This window comes from Budorcas taxicolor, chromosome 3 (genome assembly GCF_023091745.1).
Source record: "Budorcas taxicolor isolate Tak-1 chromosome 3, Takin1.1, whole genome shotgun sequence".
Classification (NCBI taxonomy): domain Eukaryota; kingdom Metazoa; phylum Chordata; class Mammalia; order Artiodactyla; family Bovidae; genus Budorcas; species Budorcas taxicolor.
In genome coordinates this window covers 95,064,914-95,086,858 of record NC_068912.1, presented here as the reverse complement: position 1 = coordinate 95,086,858, position 21,945 = coordinate 95,064,914, and the positions used below count along the sequence as shown (strand labels likewise).

At 36.9% G+C, this 21,945-nt stretch overlaps 1 protein-coding gene across 5 annotated transcripts in view; it reads right to left on the bottom strand.

Moving 5' to 3' along the window:
- The window catches only part of EPS15 (epidermal growth factor receptor pathway substrate 15), a 146,723-nt gene that overhangs the window by 25,606 nt on the left and 99,172 nt on the right, over positions 1–21,945 (bottom strand). For 4 of the 5 annotated variants that reach the window (XM_052638136.1, XM_052638137.1, XM_052638139.1 and 1 more), the window contains exons 14-21: positions 20,159–20,320; positions 19,575–19,772; positions 13,888–14,091; positions 11,570–11,686; positions 11,240–11,330; positions 7,556–7,591; positions 6,191–6,327; positions 1,707–1,776 (exon numbers count right to left, since the gene is read on the bottom strand). In XM_052638136.1, coding sequence (XP_052494096.1) covers positions 1,707–1,776; positions 6,191–6,327; positions 7,556–7,591; positions 11,240–11,330; positions 11,570–11,686; positions 13,888–14,091; positions 19,575–19,772; positions 20,159–20,320 — 1,015 coding nt within the window. The remainder of the gene's footprint in view (positions 1–1,706; positions 1,777–6,190; positions 6,328–7,555; positions 7,592–11,239; positions 11,331–11,569; positions 11,687–13,887; positions 14,092–19,574; positions 19,773–20,158; positions 20,321–21,945) is intronic. The other variant, XM_052638138.1, reaches the window with a different exon arrangement.

The following is a 21,945-nucleotide window of genomic DNA, read 5'->3' as shown; positions in this document are numbered from 1 at the left end:
TTATTTTAGATGCATTGCAGACTATGAAAATGATGTTAGGCAAAAAGCAAATTAGAGCGATCTTCATATTTAAGTTCAAAAATGGGTCAAAGCAGCAGAGATGACTCACAAAATCAACAATGCATTTGGCCCAGAAACTGCTAATGAACGTACAGTACACTGGTAGTTCAAGAAGTTTTGCGAAGGAGACAAGAGCCTTGAAGGTGACAAGAAAAGTGGCCAGCTATGAGAAGTTGACAACAACCAATTGAGAGCAATCATTGAAGCTGATCATCTTACAACTACACAAGACGCTGCCCAAGAACTCAACGTTGACCAGTCTACAGTCATTTGGGATTTGAAGCAAACTGAAAAGGTGAAAAAGCTCAAGAAGCGAGTGCCTCAAGAACTGACCACAAATCAAAAAAAAAAATCATCACCTTTAAGTGTTGTCTTCTCTTAGTCTATGCAACAATGAATCATTTCTCAACTTGATTGTGAGGTGCGATGAAAAGCGGATTTTTATACAACCAGCAACAAACAGGTCAGTGGTTGGACAGAGAAGCAGCTCCAAAGCACTTCCCAAAGCCAAACTTGCACCAAAAAAGGGTCATGGTCACTGTCTGGTGGTCTGCTTGTGGTCTGGTCCACTACAGCTTTCTGAATCACAGCGGAACCATTACATCTGAGAAGTATGCCCAGTAAATCGATGAGATGAATGGAAAACTGCAACACTTACAGCTGGCATTGGTCAATAAAAGGACCCAATTCTTTTCTGAGACAACACCCAACCACAGGTCAAACAACCAACGCTTCAAAAATTGAACAAATTGGGCAATGAAGTTTTGGCTCATCTGCTATATTCACCTGACCTCTCACCAACTGACTAACACTTCTTCAAGTATCTCAACAACTTTTTACAGGGAAAATGCTTCCACAACCAGCAGGGTGCAGAAAATGTTTTCCAAGAGTCTGTCAAATCCTGAAGCACGAATTTTTATGCTTCAGGAATAAAATTTATTTCTCATTGGCAAAAATGTGTTGATTTTAATAGCTTCTATTTTGATTAATACAGATGTGTTTGACCCCATTACTATTGTTGTTCAGTTGTTCATTTGTGTCTGACTCTTTGAGACCTCATGGACTGCAGCACACCAGGCTTCCCTGTCCTTCACCATCTCCCAGCGCTTGCTCAAACTCATGTCTATTGAGTCAGTGATGCCATCCAACCACCTTGTCCTCTGCTGCCCCTTCTCCTCCTGCCTTCAATCTTCCCCAGCATCAGGGTCTTTTCCCATGGGTCAGCTCTTCGCATCAGGTGGCCAAAGTATTGGAGCTTCAGCTTCAGCTTTAGTCCTTCCAATGAATATTCAGGGTTGATTTCCTTTAGGATTGACTGTTTTGATCTCCTTGCATTCCAAAGGGCTCGCAAGAGTCTTCTCTAACACCACAGTTCAAAAGCATTAATTCTTCAGCACTCAGCCTTCTTTAAGGTCCAACTCTCACATCCAAACATGACTCCTGGAAAAACCATAGCTTTGACCCTAGTTAAAATGATTTAAAATTCAGGGTCTGAAAGCACAATTACTTTTGTACCAATCTAATAACTATGCAATAATCTTAAAGCCATAAGCAAGTAAGTAGGAGAATATATTTGATGAAGACCAAAAAAAAAGAAGTTGAAAGAAAGGGTGATGTTTACTGTTCAAAGAAAACTATTTCCTTACCTGAATCGCTTGCTGCAACAACAACTGTTCCACCAGGAGCAAAAGGATCATTGTGCTTTAATGTTTCTACCTAAACAAATTACACAAAGTCATGATTGAGAGAGGAAACTTTTCATAGCTGAAAGTTTATTGCCACACCAAAGAAAATATTCTTCACAAACTCTCAACTAATTAAGAAACACAAGGCATTAGGAACAAATATTTACCCCTACTGATTTACAATCTTATTAAATTGAAATGATTCATATCATTTTCTAATCTTTTACTGTAAAACATAACATACATTCAGAAAAATGTATGGAACATTATGAACCATTTAATAAAAGGTATCAAGTGAACATCTATGAAACTGCCAACATCTCAAAAGTCTTCATGTGCCTGTTCTAATCACAATCCCATCCCTCCCCTCTGTAAAGATCATTATTACCCTGGCATTGGTATCCATTTCTTTCCTTCATAATTTTGCTACTTGTTTAGATGCACACTATTCTTTAACTTTCATTTTGAAATAACTGTAGATTTCTAGAATAGCTATAAAGACCTCTTATATTCCCTTCACCCAACTTCCTCTAACGTTTATGCGTGTGTGTTTGTATGTGTGTGTGAGAGAGAGAGAGAGAGAGAATGCTTTCTATTTAAAAAAAAATTTAGCCACTTTCAATAATACGCCATGTAAAAAATCTGGATCAAATGGTAAGCGTGAATGGCTACAATGAGTGAGGACTTTGTAATGTTTTATAGAAGCCAGAGATTCTGACTACTGAACTATCTTCCTACTTCAGCTTGGTTTTAAATCAGAGTCAAACAAAATGTATATCTAGGAAGGTAACTGAACTTTCTGGCATCAGGTACTTTTTAAGAGGCCGGCTAAAAGTCGTCTTGGCATACAATTAAATAAAAGGGGGACAAAAAGAGTTTCGGAATATTTATCTCCTACTCTGACTCATGACTATCAATGTCATCTGTATTACACAATCTACTTCTAATCATCAAGAACTTAGGTATTACAACTGAACGTCAAAGGATATTACAGAGCTCAAGTAATACAGATGTATTTGACAAGAGAGAAACAATGCTCACTGAGACTTACAGTATATTCTCTTTTTATAAAACGGGATCCATTAAAAAAAAACTACTTGCAGAAAGAATAACTAGTGATGTTTTTAGAACTGAAAATTTTAACTGATGGTTAACTTACATTTTTATAAAATGAACACACTAGCTTGTACTCTGATTATCTGCTAAATGAATAAACAGCAATCAAGGGGGGAAAAAAAATCAAGCTGGTCTGTATAGCAAAGTAACTCTCCATGGTTCCTAATACGGTAGTTAAAATACCAATGTGAGACAAAGTCACTGACATGATAACACAAGTCACCAACTATTAATGCTTCTTCTCTCAACTGTGAGAGAAGGAACAACTAACAGACCTGGTTTTAAACAGCTTGTAGATTTTATTTACCATCACAGAGAGAGAAATAGAAAAAGTAGGCCCATATGTGTGTCAGATTTAATTCTATTCTTTATCATACACTGTGCATGAGTGCTAAGTTGCTTCAGTCATGTCTGACTCTGTGACCCCATGGACTGTAACCTGCCAGGCTCCTCTGTCTATGGGATTCTGCAGGCAGGGATACTGGAGTGGGTTGCCACGTCCTCCTCCAGGGGATCTTCCCGACCCAGGGATCGAACCTGGGTCTCTATGTCTCCTGCATTGGCAGGCAGGTTCTTTACCACTAGTGCCACATGGGAAGCCCACACACTGTGCACGTACCCTAAAAGGGCACTGAGACAGCAAGAGGAACAGGATGGACTGTGCAGCCCATGAAGGAGTAAGCACCCACAAAACTCTCTTTATATTATGTTCAGTTTGGTAATTAGGCAATTTAATATACGAAAGTAATTTGCATGACTAAAATTCAGATGGTGTGATTTTATAATTAATGTTCCAAATCCTCCTATAAGGTCACCTAACCTAATCTATCACTGAAATTCTCTCTTTTCTACATGAGCCATCCATTCCCTCCTTTCACAGTATGACTTAGCATGTAGCTACCATATGCTAGCTAGCTAGGATAGTAGAAAATGGCACTTGTTGTTTTGGCTTGTTTTTAAAAATTATGTCCCTCTGAGGAAAGAGACCATCCTTGAAGAAACAAAAAAGATTTGTGGGGAGAGATTCGTATTAAGGCATTAACAGAGGCCTGTTTGAAAAGAAGAAAGATGATCAAAAGCAAGGGCTTGTAGTTAGGAAAAAATGAGTCTGAATCTTAGACTACAGTGGTGAGGACCGTAGATTTTGGTGAGATAAGAGTCTGAATTTAGTTCTGTCACTTACTAAGTTACTTACACATAATAACCTCTCATTTACTTTATCTTTAAAATGAGGATGATGCATGAGCCTCATAGGATTATTGTGATGCTTAAATGAGGTAACACATGAAAAGAACTTAGCACCATGCCTGGCACATATAAGAAATTAGATAAATCTAACTATTATTATATTGCCAATTTGGTGTTTAGTTTACAGTTTTGAATGGAGAAATTAAGAGCTGTCAGCTAGGGCACTGCTGCTTTCAAAAACCGGGCAGAAAGGGGGAAAAGTAGAATGAATAATAGAAAAATTTCACCAGGGGAGAGGAAAAGAAACATGCTTATTTTTAAATTAGAAGAGTTGCTTTGGCCTCTTGCTTTTTAAACAATAAGAGTAGATAACAAGAGGCTACAATAAGGTGAGAGGGAAAGAATTCAGGTTGCAGGCAATTTGAGAAGAATTTGGCAAATGGGTCCACACTACAAACTGAGTGTTGTAGGAAAACAGAGTATCCAGTAGCCTGTGGAAACCACAAATATTCAGTCACAGAGGCATTTGCTTAATTTTACAACAGTGGAAAACACCAGTTGCTGGCCAAGTAGTTCTTCACTGAATACAGTAAGGAAGCAATTCAGGAATACCAAAGTTTATTACCTTTAAAATAATCAATTACGCTTTTAAGGAAGTTCTCTTAACCTAAGAGTATTAAAAGACAAAATTTCTGCTTCACATGTCTATCAAGCAACTGCTCCTTTCTAGATCTGGTTTACTTACAGGTGTGAAATATCCTGTCTCAAAAAATAAGCCTTCAAATAAAAACTTTAAAAAACCAAACAAACAAGAAAAAAAATTAAAAACCTTTCCAAAACCATTGATAATTATTGAAATTGGGCTATAGATACACAGAGGTTAAAATACTTCATTATGTTACTCTATTCTGCATGTGGTTAAATATCCTAATATAAAGATTTTGTTTTCAAAGCCTTTGTTTACAAAGCCTCCAGACTTGGTTGTCTGACCTTAGTTAATTTTTCTGAGTTCCATTGTTCTTATTGTTAAAATAGGGACACCACCATCTACTTTGTAAGACTGACGTAAAGCTTAGAAACTATGAATATAAAGCCCACAACAGTACGTGGATCATAGTGGGTGGTTTTTAAATAGTAATTGTTGTACTATGTATATTATCAAGAGAGCCTGACATTTAGTGAGAATTAATACATCTTTACAAGAATAACACTCTAGATGTGTCCACAAAATAACAGAAATGATTTTAAGATCAATGCTGTTCCCTTTAAATTGATTTCATTATTTCAATAACGCATACCAAGTATTTTCAAAAAGCTTTACTGGAGACTAGCTTATGGATTTTTAATCAATTATTTTTAAAATCCCCAATGGGATCATATTTTGTCCTTTGAAGGGTGGACTTAGTATTTGGAGGACATGAGTATTCTGTCAATTTCAGTGGGTGCTCACAGTCTGAAAGGCCAGTCTGAACCAAAAACTAGATAGGTTCGATGAGATTGAAATTTTTATATTGCCCATCAGAAGTAATCTGCAAGAGAATTCTTTCGTCACTGTGTATTTCAAGAAACTCACTTAACTCATCCATTTGTAGACAGAACAGAAAAGATCAACTGTATACTCATTTTCTTAAAGACAAAATAAAGTAGGCCAGTAAGTCCTTTGCTTGTTATCTAAATGCCTTATATTGCCACATGGAAGGAACAGGATTTACAAGAAAGGTAAAGGTATGAGTCTCATTCCCAGGAGTTATGGCAGTTTGGCAAACAATTTTCTTGTCTAGAGTGAGCGCCTACTGAATTATTTCTATCTTTCGGATTTGAAAGATGACTCAAATAGTGTATGATTTTACTACTGGTAAATTGCTTTTTTTCCTACATTTGTCTTTTTCCCTACCTCTTCTCTGACCATTAAACAGAAGTTAACGTATATTTACTGATCACTGAACCAAAGTACAGGCAGGGCATGTGTACTAAATTTTTTGTAAGATATACTTCCTACCCTCAAAAAATTTACTGTCTAGCAATGATTAATGATTTTGTTATCTCACCAGACAATAAACTGTCTGCTCTTAAAAAAGAAAAAAGAAACTCACTTAGAACATCTGCGGTCCATTTAACATATTTTTAACCCTCCTACTTACCGATGTATTACTGCTATCGCTGGCTGCACTGAAAGGGTCAGTACTTGAAGTGGCAAAAGGATCAGTAGAAGACTGCTTGAAGAAGCAGTCAGATGCAAATGGATCTGACCCTTTGAAAGGATCACCACCGAATGGATCTAAAAAAAACAACACAAATATGAGAGGTTAAAAAATTATTACTCTAAATTTCCCGTCACCGATGACAACTGCCTTAATTAAAAGGCATTTTGAACTCCTATAGAGTCTAACTCAGGTACTTTATGACTACTTATATGGGTCATAAAAATGTATAGACAGTTATATCTAGTTAAGCAGTTTTAACTAACATTCTTTCCTACTTGTTCATTATTCATTCAAAGCAAGTCAATAACTCCAACACTTATTACACAATGTTGCATATACGCTACGTTTAAATAATTTTCTCTAACCTGGTGACTCTAATTTTGGGGGTGGGGAAAGGATCACAGTTTTCTTTGTGGTTTTGATAAAAGAGTTTTCACCTAATAAACTGATTTTTTAAGTAAGAACATATCAAGTGATCCCATTTTTAAGACCCTTATTCTATGCTATTATAACTAAGAAGAAAGAAAAAAAGAACACATAGGAACGTTAAGTGAAAGCGTTAGTCGTTCAGTCATATCTGACTCTCTTCGACCCCATGGACTTCAGCCCACCAGGCTCCTCTGTCTGTGGGATTCTCCAGGCAAGAATACTGGAGTGGGTTGCCATTCCCTTCTCTACAAAGCTTCCTGACCTAGGGATTGAACCTGGGTCTGCTGCATTGCAGGCAGATTCTTTACCATCTGAGCCACCAGGGAAGCAAAGAAACAACAAAATTTTCTAAATCTATTTCTCTCTCTGGGCTCAATGATAACAGCCAACAGTTTGGAACAGGTTTGGGAAACATAACTAAACAGCATACCAGATTTGTGAAAATCCCAGAAAGAATATTAAAAAGCCTGACACAGTAATTATTTAAGATCTGTAACAGACTGTAATTGTAGGGGGGAAAAATGTCCTAAACCCTATAGTAATGTAGATCATTTCCTTGGCTAATAAGAAAAAAACAGTGTATTAAAAGCATCAAAGAATCATTTGATGTATTAAAAGCATCAAAGTATAAGCACTAATGTTATTTTCTATAAAGTATAGCTAACAGTTTACTAAGCAAATTCACAAGTATCTGTCACTTTTTCTCTGAAAATGCCAGGTACATACAACATCTTAGTGAAGCCTCAGGTCAATTTTAAAACTGAATAAAAAGGAAGTCCATTCCTAAAACTACCTATCTCTCATTCATAAATATAACATAAGCTTATAATTAAGAGGAATTAAAGCTAAGAAGGACTTCAATAAAACACTAACCAATTTTCCCAAAAGGATCATCCTTGAAAGGATCACCTGTGATAAAAGAAATATGTAGAAATCAAAATCACAGTATTTACTATTGTGGCACCATTACTTAAAGGATAACTTCAAAACAGAAGCAAAGTTTGTTTCATTAACTCTACCTCAAAGTAGGTAAGACAATGAATGCTGTCCACCTTTAGGAAATATTTAAAATACTAATAAGTATCACCATTTTAATAAGGGAAGAACATCAATACACCTCAGAAAAGAGGCAAATTTGAATCAGAGCCAACTATACTTACCTCCTGACCACAAGGTCAGATTACATGGAGGGGAAAACACAGGCTTGAGGACAAGAATTTTACTAACAAAATGTCTACTTTTCACAGGAGTGCTGGATGAGTATTACCATCAACACTTCAGAAACAAAAATACCAGGCTTCACTGAAGTTAAGAAAAAAAAAAGTGCTTAAAGAATTGAAGGGTCTAGAAATAAATCCTTACACATTTATCATCATTTGATTTTTGACAAGAGTGCTAAGACAATTCAATGGGGGAAAGAATAGTCTTTTCAACCAACGGTGCTAGGACAACTGGATATCCACCTGCAAGAGAATTAAGTTGGACCCCTATCTCACACCATGAGATCAAAAGCACAAGAGAAAACATAAATAAATAAATTAGACTCCATCAAAATTAAGACAACATTGAACACAGGAATATAGTTGTAAATCATATGTTTGACAAGGGACTTATATTCAGAATATGTAAAGAATGCCTACAAATCAATAATTAAAAGACAAACAACCAATTTTAAAAAGGGCAAATGATTAGAATAAATATTTCTCCAAAGAAGATATGAGGATCCTGGAATGTGAAGTCAAGTGGGCCTTAGGAAGCATCACTACAAACAAAGCTAGTGGAGGTGATGGAATTCCAGTTGAGCTATTTCAAATCCTGAAAGATGATGCTGTCAAAGTGCTACACTCAATATGCCAGCAAATTTGGAAAACTCAGCAGTGGCCACAGGACTGGAAAAGGTCTGTTTTCATTCCAATCCCAAAGAAAGGCAATGCCAAAGAATACTCAAACTACCACACAATTGCACTCATCTCACACACTAGTAAAGTAATGCTTAACATTCTCCAAGCCAGGCTTCAGCAATACGTGAACCATGAACTTCCAGATGTTCAAGCTGGTTTTAGAAAAGGCAGAGGAACCAGAGATCAAACTGCCAACATTCGATGGATCATTTAAAAAGCAAGAAAGTTCCAGAAAAACATCTATTTCTGCTTTATTGACTATGCCAAAGCCTTTGACTGTGTGGATCACAATAAACTGGAAAATTCTGAAAGAGATGGGAATACTAGACCACTTGACCTGCCTCTTGAGAAACCTATATGCAGGTCAGGAAGCAACAGTTAGAACTGGACATGGAACAACAGACTGGTTCCAAATAGGAAAAGGAGTATGTCAAGGCTATATACTGTCACCCTGCTTATTTAACTTCTATGCAGAGTACATCATGAGAAACACTAGGCTGGAAGAAGCACAAGCTGGAATCAAGATTGCCAGGAGAAATATCAATACCCTCAGATATGCAGATGACACCACCCTTATGGCAGACAGTGAAGAAGAACTAAAGAGCCTCTTGATGAAAGTGAAAGAGGAGAGTGAAAAAGTTGACTTAAAGTTCAACATTCAGAAAACTAAGATCATGGCATCTGGTCCTATCACTTCATGGGAAATAGACGGGGAAACTGGAAACAGTGGCTGACTTTATTTTTCTGGGCTCCAAAATCACTGCAGATAGTGATTGCAGCCATGAAATTAAAAGACGCTTACTCCTTGGAAGAAAAGTTATGACCAACCTAGACAGCATATTAAAAAGCAGAGACATCACTTTGCCAACAAGGCTATGGTTTTTCCAGTGGTCGTGTATGGATGTGAGAGTTGGACTATAAAGAAAGCTGAGCGCTGAAGAACTGATGCTTTTGAACTGTGGTGTTGGAGAAGACTCTTGAGAGTCCCTTGGACTGCAAGGAGATCCAACCAGTCCATCCCAAAGGAGATCAGGCCTGGGTGTTCACTGGAAGGACTGATGTTGAAGCTGAAACTCCAATACTTTGGCCACCTGATGTGAAGAGCTGACTCATTTGAAAAGATCCTGATGCTGGGAAAGATTGAGGGCAGGAGGAGAAGGGGGCGACAGAGGATGAGATGGTTGTATGGCATCATCGACTCGATGGACACGGGTTTGGGTGGACTCCAGGAGTTGGTGATGGACAGGGAGGCCTGGCACGTGCAGTTCACGGGGTTGCAAAAAGTCAGATACAACTGAGCGACTGAACTGAACTGAATAACCACAGAGAAAGATGTTCAACAATATTAGTCATTAAGGAAATACAATTCAAATCGAAATAAGATACCACTTCACACTCACTACGATGGCTATAATCAAAAGGATAGAGAGGCACAAGTATTGGCAAAGATATGGAGAAAGTGCAAGCCACATACACTACTGGTGGGAATATATATATATATAAAAAATGGTACAGACACTTTGGAAAACAGTTTGGCAGCTCTTCAAATGATTCAACAGAGTACTATGATCTGATATACACCCCAGAGAAAAGTAAACATATATTCACACAAAAACTTGTACATGAGTGTTCACAACAGCATTATTCAAGACAGCCAAAACAGTGGAAACTACCCAACAGTCCATCAACCAATGAATAAGTAAAATGTGGTACATCCATAACAGTATTCATCAATAAAACAGAAAGAAATATTGAAACATACTAAAATATGAGTAATCCTTCAAAATATTAGGCAAATAAATGATTCCAGACATAAAAAAGCATATATTGTATAATCCCGTAAGTATGCACATCTATAGAGACAGAAAATAGATCAGTGGTTGGGCGAATTGAGGTTTAGGGGAACAGGCAATGACTTATAATGGGTATGCAGTTGCTCTATGGGGTAATAAAACTTGTTCTAAAACTAGATTTTAGTGAGAATTATACAACTATGAAAATGTACTCAAACCATTTAATTGTATACTTTATATAGTGTGTGTGTGTATTAATAAAGTTTTCTTAGTAGAGTTCTAATTTCTAGGCTCGTTCTGGCCATGCCTCTGAGCAAATTATTCCATTTATGTTTCTTAGTTTCCCATCTTTAAAGCTGGTAAAAAACAGACCTATCAGTTTCACAAGGTTAGTTTGGAAATAAATAAAAAGAAGTTTAACACAAGTGGTGTTTAACATAGCTTATGATGACATCAGGTATTTTAATTTATTGAACTTATGATTCTTCAATAAGACTTTAGGCAGCTACAAACTACTACAGGCAGGGATTGGAGCTACTAACTACTATTGTTTCGGTCATTATAAAAGCATGGTGTTGGCACTTTTGGTAAATTGCTGGTTGACTTAAGACTGCCCAATCTCTTCTCTTTCTTTGGGTCTCTATTCTGAAGAAGAAACATACTCTTAATCAGGGGTTCCTAAGACATAATCAAATGCTTAGTTCCAGGATTTGGTTGCCTGGGGAGGACAAATACTAAAGTCTGACCATATAAAAACATCATTCTCTTTTCTACTTTTGCTATAACAGGTAGGCTATCAAAACTGCCAAATTCCTATATGGTCCTTTTCGGTAAATTTGTAATGTAAATATGAGAATACTTACTGCCAACAAAAGGATCAGACTGGAAAAAATCCAAGTTTGAATCTGCAACTGGATTTGTCAGTGAACTTGTTTCTACATTAAATGGATCTTCCTAAAAATAATTAAAAAAAAAAAAAAAAAAGGTTTTAGAAACCAAAAGTTTTAAAAGGTAACATCTTAAAATAAAATAGCATGTTTGAAAAATCAACTGATGGTGATATAACAAATATTTTTGTGGTCATAAAGTCCATTTAACACATTTTTCTCTTTCCTTAGCATTAAATAGTATATAACCCATATTGAGAAGAGAATGATAAGAACATTTACATATTAATATAGAATTATTTTTACCTCTTTTGAACGTTTGTCACTATTAAATTCAGGACAAACTTTTTCATTAACAGCTACAGTGATCTCTTCATTTTCATCAGTCACACAAGAAGGCAGTATTTCAGGACTACTTCTTGCCTACAAAATATTAATCCTTCAAAATATTAATTCTTCACAATATATTTTCTACTTAGAAGAAGAAACTGACAAAGAAGAGTCAAAAATTACTAGAAATTTTTAAAAGATAAGCAGAATACATTCATTGGATGACTTCTATAATATTTCTTAGGAAAATGATATCACCAAGCCTCAAAACCACTCAAGGCCAGAAAACTACAGTTCTTTCTTAACTACTTCCCTCTGGTTATCCCCTAGCTAGATTCCAAGTCTTATGGAGTCTACTTCTCATCTATTTCTCAAATTCTTCCATTCTTCTCCATCCTGACTGTCACTATCATTCATTTATAGCATCATCATTTTTGGTACATATTCAGTTCAGTTCAGTCGCTCAGTCATATCTGACTCTTTGTGACCCCAAGAATCACAGCACACCAGGCCTCCCTGTCCATCACCAACTCCCGGAGTTCACTCAGATTCACGTTCATCGAGTCAGTGATGCCATCCAGCCATCTCATCCTCTGTCGTCCCCTTCTCCTCCTGCCCTCAATCCCTCCCAACATCAAAGTCTTTTCCAATGAGTCAGCTCTTCACATGAGGTGGCCAAAGTACTGTAGTAATAATATTCCAAGTGCCTTCCTACCTCCAATATTTGTCCTCCACATCTATCCTTCTCAGGGCAGCCCAAATAATAGATCTAAAATAGGAATCTAATCATGATCTTCTGGTTAGAAGTCCTTCAACGACATCATTCCTTTCTGCATTTAGATCAGTAGATAATAAGGCTTAAGAAGTGGCAAAGCCAATTTCTGTTTCATACCATTCTATGTCTTTGAAGGATAACCTAGTAATTTGCATTTTGTGCTTAAAAGAATATTGCGCAGTTCAAGACTGCACTGTACAACTAACATTAAATCTGTTAATTTTAAATCCTTAGTATCTATCAAATTTGTATTCCTCTCATCATCCCTCCTGCTACTGGTCAGATCCAGGTTAAAACAATTCTCACACAGACTACCCCAATAGTCTCTCACCATATCTCGGCATGTCCAGTCCTATTCTCCAATCTATAATCCACTTTAAAAGAATTTTTGGTGGCACCCTACAGCTTGTGGGATCTTAGTTCTCTGACCAGTAATTGAACCCAGGCTACAGCAATGAAAGCACTGACCAAGTCCTAACCACCGGACTGCCAGGGAATGCCTTATCCAGATTTTCTAAAAGGTAAACTCAATCCTGTCACTTCTTGCTTAAAAATTCTTCAATGGCTACTCACTCTAGTAAGGCGAATTTCCCAACGCTGCAAGGTGAATCCAAATTTCTTACTCTTTGGTCCTTTCTAACCTAAAAGTGGTCATTTTTATCTAGGCACATATCATAATCACCTACAGAATTTGTTTTTAAAAACATATGTACCTGGGCCCAACCCAGAAACTCTAGTTCAACAAGTTTGGAATGGGGCACAGATATCTCTATCTTGATAAAAAGTACCAGAGGTAATGCAGGTAACCTACAGGAGACAGCCTCATCTGCTACCAATTCATCCCTCACCATCACAAAACATCCTCGGAAAACTTCTCATGATCCCGTGCAACACGTTTTCTCCCATTACATACTTATGCTAATGCTGTTTGCTCTGCCAGAAATGTACCACCTTCTCCTTTGCTTAACCTCTTCTCACTTCAGTGGTCACTTGTAAAACTTCCCTATGACATCCTCTTTGAGCCTCCTCCAAGTTGTCCTACCTGAATAGCCTATTTACTTTATCACAGCCTTTTAACACAGTGTTACACAACTAGACTGCATGCAGCTGGAAGACGGGGTTAAAGGCCTTTTGTCTCTGTAGCTCTCATTCGGAAGAGCAGCACTCTTGCATTAGCCGATATTCTCAAAAAAAAACAGTAAATAAATGTCTTCAACATTATGAAATAATTACTTTCAGCTTTGGATGAGATTACTTAGAAATAAATACTACCTTCAGAAGTTACTATCTACAGAACCACAACTTTGAAAACATAACAAATAGATCTATAACAAATGGATCAGTTAAAATCACATTTTGTACTAGTTTAAACTGTTAGAATCCACTCTTGCTTTCTCAATTGTCTCAGATGAGGCAAGGCCCCATATTTATATTAGGTATGATGTCAACAAAACTTTCATCTGAATCATTTTTTTTCCTTCTGAAGCTGGTTATGGAATTAAAGAACTATTAGACTCACTGGAGACTCCTGGTGTATGGGCTCAGACTCTAGGTTGCTCTGGCCTTCGGTGTGCTCATTAAGATTGGCTGTTTCACTGCTGCTGGTACTGAGGCTGCAATAATCTGTAGCACCATTTACAAGAATGCTGTGTGGACTACTGCACCAATTTAATTGATTACTATGGTTTTCCAACTCTTTCATTTCCACAAGTTTCATTTGCATCTGTCAACACAAAGCAGAAATACAAAACAGAATTTAGCAGAAAGACATTTTTAGACAAAAACTAGACAAAATTAATAGAAAGATATGTGATAAAATAACTATATGCTTAGACTTGATCAAGGATAAATTTGCTTCCATTAAAGAATGCAGCAAGACTTAGAGAAAAGGATTTCAGTAATCCATCCCAGGAAGCTCTCCTCCTGAAATCACAGTATATATGGATTTGCTTTTGTACATCTTTTTAAAGAGCCAAGAATTTTTAATATCTGCTAATCAGCAGTCCTTTAGAATATAACTAGAAAAAGTGTCAGAGTATTGGGAAAAAGATGGCAAAGCGGTAGTGCAAGACAAGATTTTGTGATGATGCTTTCGGAGAGGGAGCAGAAAGAGAGGAAGAGTTCATAAGACTTTGGAGCCATTCATATTCCTATTGGGAAGAAGAGAAGTGAAAACAAAGGTGCAATGAGCTAGTGTCCTACCCCCTGGCATTATTTATTAATGGGCTAGAACCTTAAGGAGTAGTCTCTAAATCTAAAATATACCAAACAGGTTAAATGAAGGACAAAGCTTTTTTTAATTTCAATATCCACTGACTTTCTATACCTGGGACAACACAATAAATTGTAATATATACAAAAAGAAAAATGTGGGGAACTAAAGGAAAAAATGCTTATTTATACCAATATCTACAATAAAAACACATTTATATATATTTCAAAGAAATTGAGACAACAGAATCAAAAATTGTTTCTAGTGAAAAAAACAATAAACAGAACTTTACTGAAAAGTACCATTTTCATAAAATATATATATATATATATTTTAATTACATTGGTGTCCTCTATTTATTAGCATGTTATATATTTTTTTTTCTAGCAAATATAAAAATTACCTATTGATATTCTGTAAATCAAAGCTCTGTTCCCTAATCTTATTCCCCTAATATTTCCCATGAAGTTTTTAAGTTGCTCAATTTGGAATCTGTAATTTATCGAAGGAAAAGTCAGGATCATAACCTGGAAAAAGAACACTATATTGGATAAGGAGACAGATGTACATCTAGCTCCATCACCTTCTAATTATCAGGTTATCTTAGTCAAAGTACCCTCTCCAAGCTTCCATTTTTTAATCCACAGAGGTAGTAAGAACTATCTTCATAGAAGACCGTTATGTGAAGTAAAAGATATATTTAAAAGAACTCTGTAAAATGTAAAGGCCTGTGTAAACAAAGGACAATGTGTGTGAAAGTACCTAGCACACTACGTTTCTCACTACTATAACAATTAAAATTTCCTATTCCTTTTCTACTAATTTACTCTATTTTTAAAAAGTTAAAGACTTGAAGCCTTTTGAGGATAGAGACCAAATTTTTGTTACTAACTTTGTATCTCTAACATCTAGCACAATGATGCATACTGTAAGTGCTTAATAAATGTTCACTGAAAAACACAAGTATTATGCTTATATATTTAAACAGTGGGCATCAGTGTGTGTGTGTGTGTATACACATTTCATTTTGTGTGTGTATATATATATTGTGTATATATACACACAAGATTTAAACTAACAATCAAAAATACCACACATTTATAACACAAAGCATACGCCTTGTATATTCCTAGTGCTATAGAGCAGTGGTTTATAAACTTACTTTTACTTTAATCTACAGAAAGAAATAGAGTTTGCACTTTGACCCAGTAAATATATATGTACATATGTCTCTCTGTGCATGTGTATATATACATAAAACATACATATAGATGCATATATCATACATATAACTATACATTTACACACATACACAGGGGTGAAACAAGTTTCATGACGTAATACTCATCCTTATGTGTAATGTATGCTGTTATTTCTATTCTCTTTTATTTCATTAAAAAATTTATCATGACCATTAAATCAATTTTAATGCTACTACCTTGCAGTCTAAAATTTAAAACATTACTCACCACATAGATGAAGCAGTCAGGTGAAATACTTGCCTATCAAAGAGTTCTATTTAGAACAGTTTGTTCCTTATAGTTATTCCTGAGACAATCAACAGAATCATGAACACAACCTGGCTTTCCTGTGTCTGATTCTCCCATGCACCTGCCACTTAAGCCTGTGTTTTTCCTTACTCTCTAGGTAAACTTAGAGGATATAGAAAAAAATAACCACACAACTAACACAAGCTCTTTGCAAACTGTGCAAGGAAAGTACAACAAACATTTCAACTGCCAGAAATACTTGGATAAATAGTATATATTGTGCAAGTAAGTTACATAGAGTAAAGGTCAAAGGTTGTTTTCTAGAAAATACAAGATGAGAAATAAAAATAAAAATTCAGCAAGTCACAAAACTTCTCTTTAGTTATTCCTTTTTCAAAAAAAGCTATAGCTAAGCTTTACAGAGCAATAAAAGCACCAGGCTAATTTACAGCCAAATTTCTTTTTTATAGGCCCATGGGAATATGCTGCCCTCTGTGGGAAAGACACACGGTACCTGAGTCAAGTGTAAGAATTTGGTATGTTTATTCTTAAGATTTGGAGATCAGACACAAAGATCTAATTCCTTCCACAGATATCTGGCACACTTGGTAGTACAGCTTGCTGACACTATCTTCCATGCTCAAAAACATGGCTTTATTTTCTCTCTGATAATTTATAGTATCTGGAGTCATTTCTATCTTTCCAATTTATGCTCTTTCCTTTGAAAGAAATCCTTTTTCAAAAAAGTCAAAGAAAAGAAAATTAAAAGACAAGCCAGAGACTGGGAAAAATTATCTGTAAATCAAATATCTGATAAAGGGACTTATCTCCAGAATATACATATATATACATTTTTAAAACTTGTGTAATTTAATAAGACAATCCAAAACAGGCAAAAGACTTTAAACATACATTTCATCCAAGAGGATATACAAATGGCTCATAAGCATACGAAAAGATGATCAACATCTCTAGTCATGAGAGAACTGCAAATTAAAAACTACGAAGTACCATTTTACATCTACGAGAATGTCTATAATCAAAAAGACAATAAAAGTGTTGGTAAAAATGTGGAGAAACTGGAACTCATATATTGCTAGGGCAAGTATTAAAATGGTACAGCCATTTTGGAAAAGCTTGGCAACTTAAAGTTAAAAAAAATTTTAAGTAACTTTACAATATAACCAACTATTTTATATCCAAGAGAAATGAAAACATATGTCTACATAAAGAACTGTAGGCAAACAGAAAATTCATAACATCATTATTCATAATAGTCAACAGGAAGAAAGAATCCAAATGCTCATTAACTGGTGCATAGATAAACAACATACCTTATAAAATGGACTATAATTTTGTTACATGCTACAACATGGATGGGCTTCAAAACATTACACTAAGTGAAAGAAACCACATGAGAAAGACCACTTATTTCCTCTATATGAGATGCTCAGAAAAGGCAAACCTATAGACACAGAAAGTAGATTAGTAGTTACCCAGGGGTAAGGGTGGGGATTGATAATAAATGGGAACAAGGGTCTTTTGGGAGTAAGGGAAATATTCTAAAACTGGATTGTGATGTTTGAGCAACTCTAAATTTACTGAAAATCATGGATTGTACCCTTAAAATGGGTTAATTTTACAGTCTATAAATAACAGTAAAAATATTTTAAAAACTTAAATAGAACTATTTTATAGACTGTCCATTTATCTGGTATCATTCCCACTAGTATAAAATTCTTTTGGGTTTACTACACGTTAACTGAGTACCTACGCTGAGACAAGAACTGTGCTAAATGCTTGGATAAACATGTATGTTTCTAGACCAAAAAGCTCCATCTACTGAGAGAGGTAGACACATAAACAGATGTGCAGGGGAAAATGTTATAATTACTGTAACGGAAGTACAATGTCCAATAAAGGCAGGATTCAGAAGATGCCACAAAGAAAGAAGAGGTTAAGCTATGGCTTGCAAGATGGGTGAGCAGGTATTCATCTACCAGACAAGAGAGGGGAAGGAAGCATATCAAGGGGAAGGACTTCCTTATATATAATAATTAACTGACCAAGTTTCAGAAGATCTGAATTCTAGGCTACGGCTCTTCTGCAGGGTACATGCTACTGCTACTGCTAAGTCACTTCAGTCGTGTCCAACTCTGTGCGACCCCAGAGACGGCAGCCCACCAGGCTCCCCTATCCCTGGGATTCTCCAGGCAAGAACACTGGAGTGGGTTGCCATTTCCTTCTGCAGTGCATGAAAGTGAAAGGTGAAAGTGAAGTCGCTCAGTCATGTCCAACTCTTAGCGACCCCATGGACTGCAGCCTACCCTGCAGCTCCTCCGTCCATAGGATTTTCCAGGCAAGAGTACTGGAGTGGGGTGCCATTGCCTTCTCCACTGAAGGCTACATAACCATAAGCAAGCTCCTACACCTTCTCTGGCTTCAGTTTGTTCAAATTCAAATGGAAAGGAACGGGCTATGCAGTCTCTACACACATCCAATCATCCTACCATCATTCTATAAAATATCATTCCCCATTTAGGGAAGTCAAGAAACAGCAAAGCAAAGGATCTATACTCTTGACCTACCACAACAGTCATATTTATCTATATAAAGAATAATTTCCTAATCTCAAAAAAATAAAGGTTTCTAAATGAGCAAAACTGATTTTAAGGTTAGAATCCCCAAAAGGTAAGACACCAGGTTATTAAAAATAATAAATATTGCTTATAAAAATAAGCAATACTTACTGAGCACTTATTTAGCAAACCCTATGCTCAAATGTCTCACTGGTTTTGCCCCATTTAAACTTTAAAAGCAGCTGAAAGAGGCAGGCGTATTGTTAATTCTTCAATTTTATTTAATTTTTTTAAATTTGGCCATGCTGCGCAGCTTGCAGGATCTTAAATGTCAGTTCCCCAATCAGGAATAGAATCTGTGTCCTCAGCAGTGAAAAGGGCAAAATCCTAACCTCTGGTGGTTACTGTTGTTTAGTCACTAAGTCACGCCCAACTCTTTTGCGACCCCATAGACCGTAGCTCGCCAGTCTCCTCTGCCCATAGGATTTTCCAGGAAAGAACACTGGAGTGGGTTGCCGTTTCCTTCTCCAGGGGATCTCCCTGATTCAGGGACTGAACTCATGTCTCCTGTATTGGCAGGTGGATTCTTTACCGCTGAGCCACCAGGGAATTCCCAGTTCTCCAAGATGAAGAATCTAACACTGAGATGATTCAGGCAGTAAGCAGCAAAGCAAGCGTTTAAACCCAAACCATCTAATTACAAAGCCTGCACACTCAACAAGATTCCAGTGATAATCATCAGATGTACTAGACTCACAAAAGTTTTAACTTATGACAGGTAACAAGAAGCCTATTCATATAAACTGACAAAAAATGAATAATAAACTGGGCAGAAGAAGCAGCAGTAGAAATGGAGAAAATATTATGCACGAAAAGGATACGTGAGTGCCCATTGAGTGTATTTTTCACTCCCACAAAGACTTACTGAACTGATTTCCTGCTGTGAATCTTGCAGGTGCTGCTGAAGAGGTCCCAGCTGAGCCTTCCCTGACTCCACACTCTCTTCCAACTCTGCTGTTTCTTGTTGTAGGCGACTCAGCTCTTCTCTAGCTTTGGCCAGCTCTTCTTCATAAGTGGAGATCTGTGATTCTTGACTAGTTAGTTCAGCTTTCAGGGATGAAATCTACAACGTGAGGTGAATGAGACAAAAAAGGGATTAAAAAAAGACATGTCATTAAAACATTCCATAATGCAATATTTATTTTAGTTTACTATTTTTGATGTATACTTCCTATAGAAAAGGGCAATCAGGGACTGACAGAGGAGAGTGGAAGACATAGGTACCATACTTTCAACTAAATTTTAGAAAAAAAAAAATGCAGTGTCCTACTTCCCCTGTAATTTCTAGATGAAATATGCCCCATCTACTTCATGTTCCCAAACTTCATGTTGACTAGATTGCCACCTAGCAATAGCAACAAACAACAACGAGCAGAGAGGGTTTCTATCTTAAGCCAGCAAAAGAAACTAAGGTAAAGCCACAGGCAGCAGTAAGCCATCAGGCCTTACCAGCTGGGCCTCCTCAGCACACTTCTTTCTGACTTCCTGCAGTTGCTCCTCCAGCTGGGCTTTCTGCTCATCCAGCCCATCAAGGAGTTCCTGTACTTGCTGTTTCTGGGCCTGTAGTTTTTGCAGATTAGTATTCTCCCTTTGCACTTCATCTTGAAGATCCTGAAATACAGGAATATTAACATTATTTAGTGGAGGCAGGAGAAGGTTAATAATTTCTAAAAGTCTATCATAACGGAAGGTAAAGTCTCATCTTATTACGTATACTGTGTTGGTGGATTGGAGGACTCATAGCTTTAAATACAATCTTTACTTGAGGACATCTTTCCTAGATTCCAGATTTAGACATTCAATTTGCTTACTCAGATCCATCCTTGGATGTCAGATGGACTTCCCTAACATAACAAGAACAGAACTCCTGGCATTTCCTCCCCCCCGCCACTCCACAACATCTGCTTTATCCTCCATCTGCCCCCTCTCAGTTTCTCTGGCCAAAAAATACACCATCTCCTCCAACTCTTCTCTTTCTCTCACATCTCATCTCCAATCTGTCAGCAAATCTTGCTATTCCTTCCCTCAAAATGTATTTTAAAAACCAGCCATGTTTTTCTTCAACCTCAGTCCAAGTCATTTTTTCCTCTCTCCTGGATTGCTGCCTTCTAACTGGTTTCCCTTCATTCACCCATGCTACCTTTCAGTTTATTTACAGCATAGCAGTCACTGTTAAAAAGCTACGTTAGATGATGGCACTCCTCTACTCAAAACTCTGCACTGACTCCCCATCTCCCTTACCATAAAAATCCGTCTTTACAATGGCCCCAGGTGGTCCCATCTCCCAGCTTCATTTCCACTGCTCTCTCCTTTGCTCACTCTTAATTTCAGCCACAGTGGCCTTTCTGATGCTTCTCAAACATGTCAGATACGCTTCCTTCTCAGATCTTTCACTGATTATCTCCTCTTCCTAGAAAGCTCTTCCCCAAATTATCCACATGCCTTAATCCCTCATCTCCTTGAAGTCTCTGCTCAACTGTTAACTCCTCAGTGAGGCCTCCCTCACCATTACCCACCACCATCTCCCTCCACCGATTCTCCTTCATATATAGCATATAATTTTATTTATTTTCTCTAACAGCTTTATTGGGATAATTTGCACATTATACGGGCTTCCCTTGTAGCTCAGTCGGTAAAGAATCTGCCTGCAGTGCAGGAGACCCGGGTTTGATCTCTGGGTTGGGAAGATCTCCTGGAGAAGGAAATGGCAACCCCCTCCAGGATTCTTGCTGGAGAATCCCATGGACAGACGAGCCTGGTAGGCTATAGTCCATGAGGTTGCAAGAGTCGGACACAACTTAGCAACTAAAGAGAGAGAGAGCACACTACACAATTCACCCATTTAAAGTGTACAAGTCAATGGTTTCTAGTATATTTAGAGTTGTGCAACCATGACGAAAACAGTTTTAGAACAGTTTTGTCACTATAAAAAGAAACCCCACACCCATTAGTAAGTTACTCTCTATTTCCCTCCCAATCACCCTGACCCAAGGTAACTATCAATCTACTTTTTCTCTCTATAGCTTTGTCAAGTCTAGATATTTTTACATGAATGGAATCACATCTGGTTTCTTGTGACTGGCTTCTTTTGTGACTCAGAATGTTTTTGAGTTACATCTGAGTTGACACAAAATAATATAATTAAATAGCTTTAGAAGATATAATTTAAATTATATAATTCATATAATTTCATATCATAAAAATTGCCCACTGTAAGTTTACAATTCAGTAAGGTT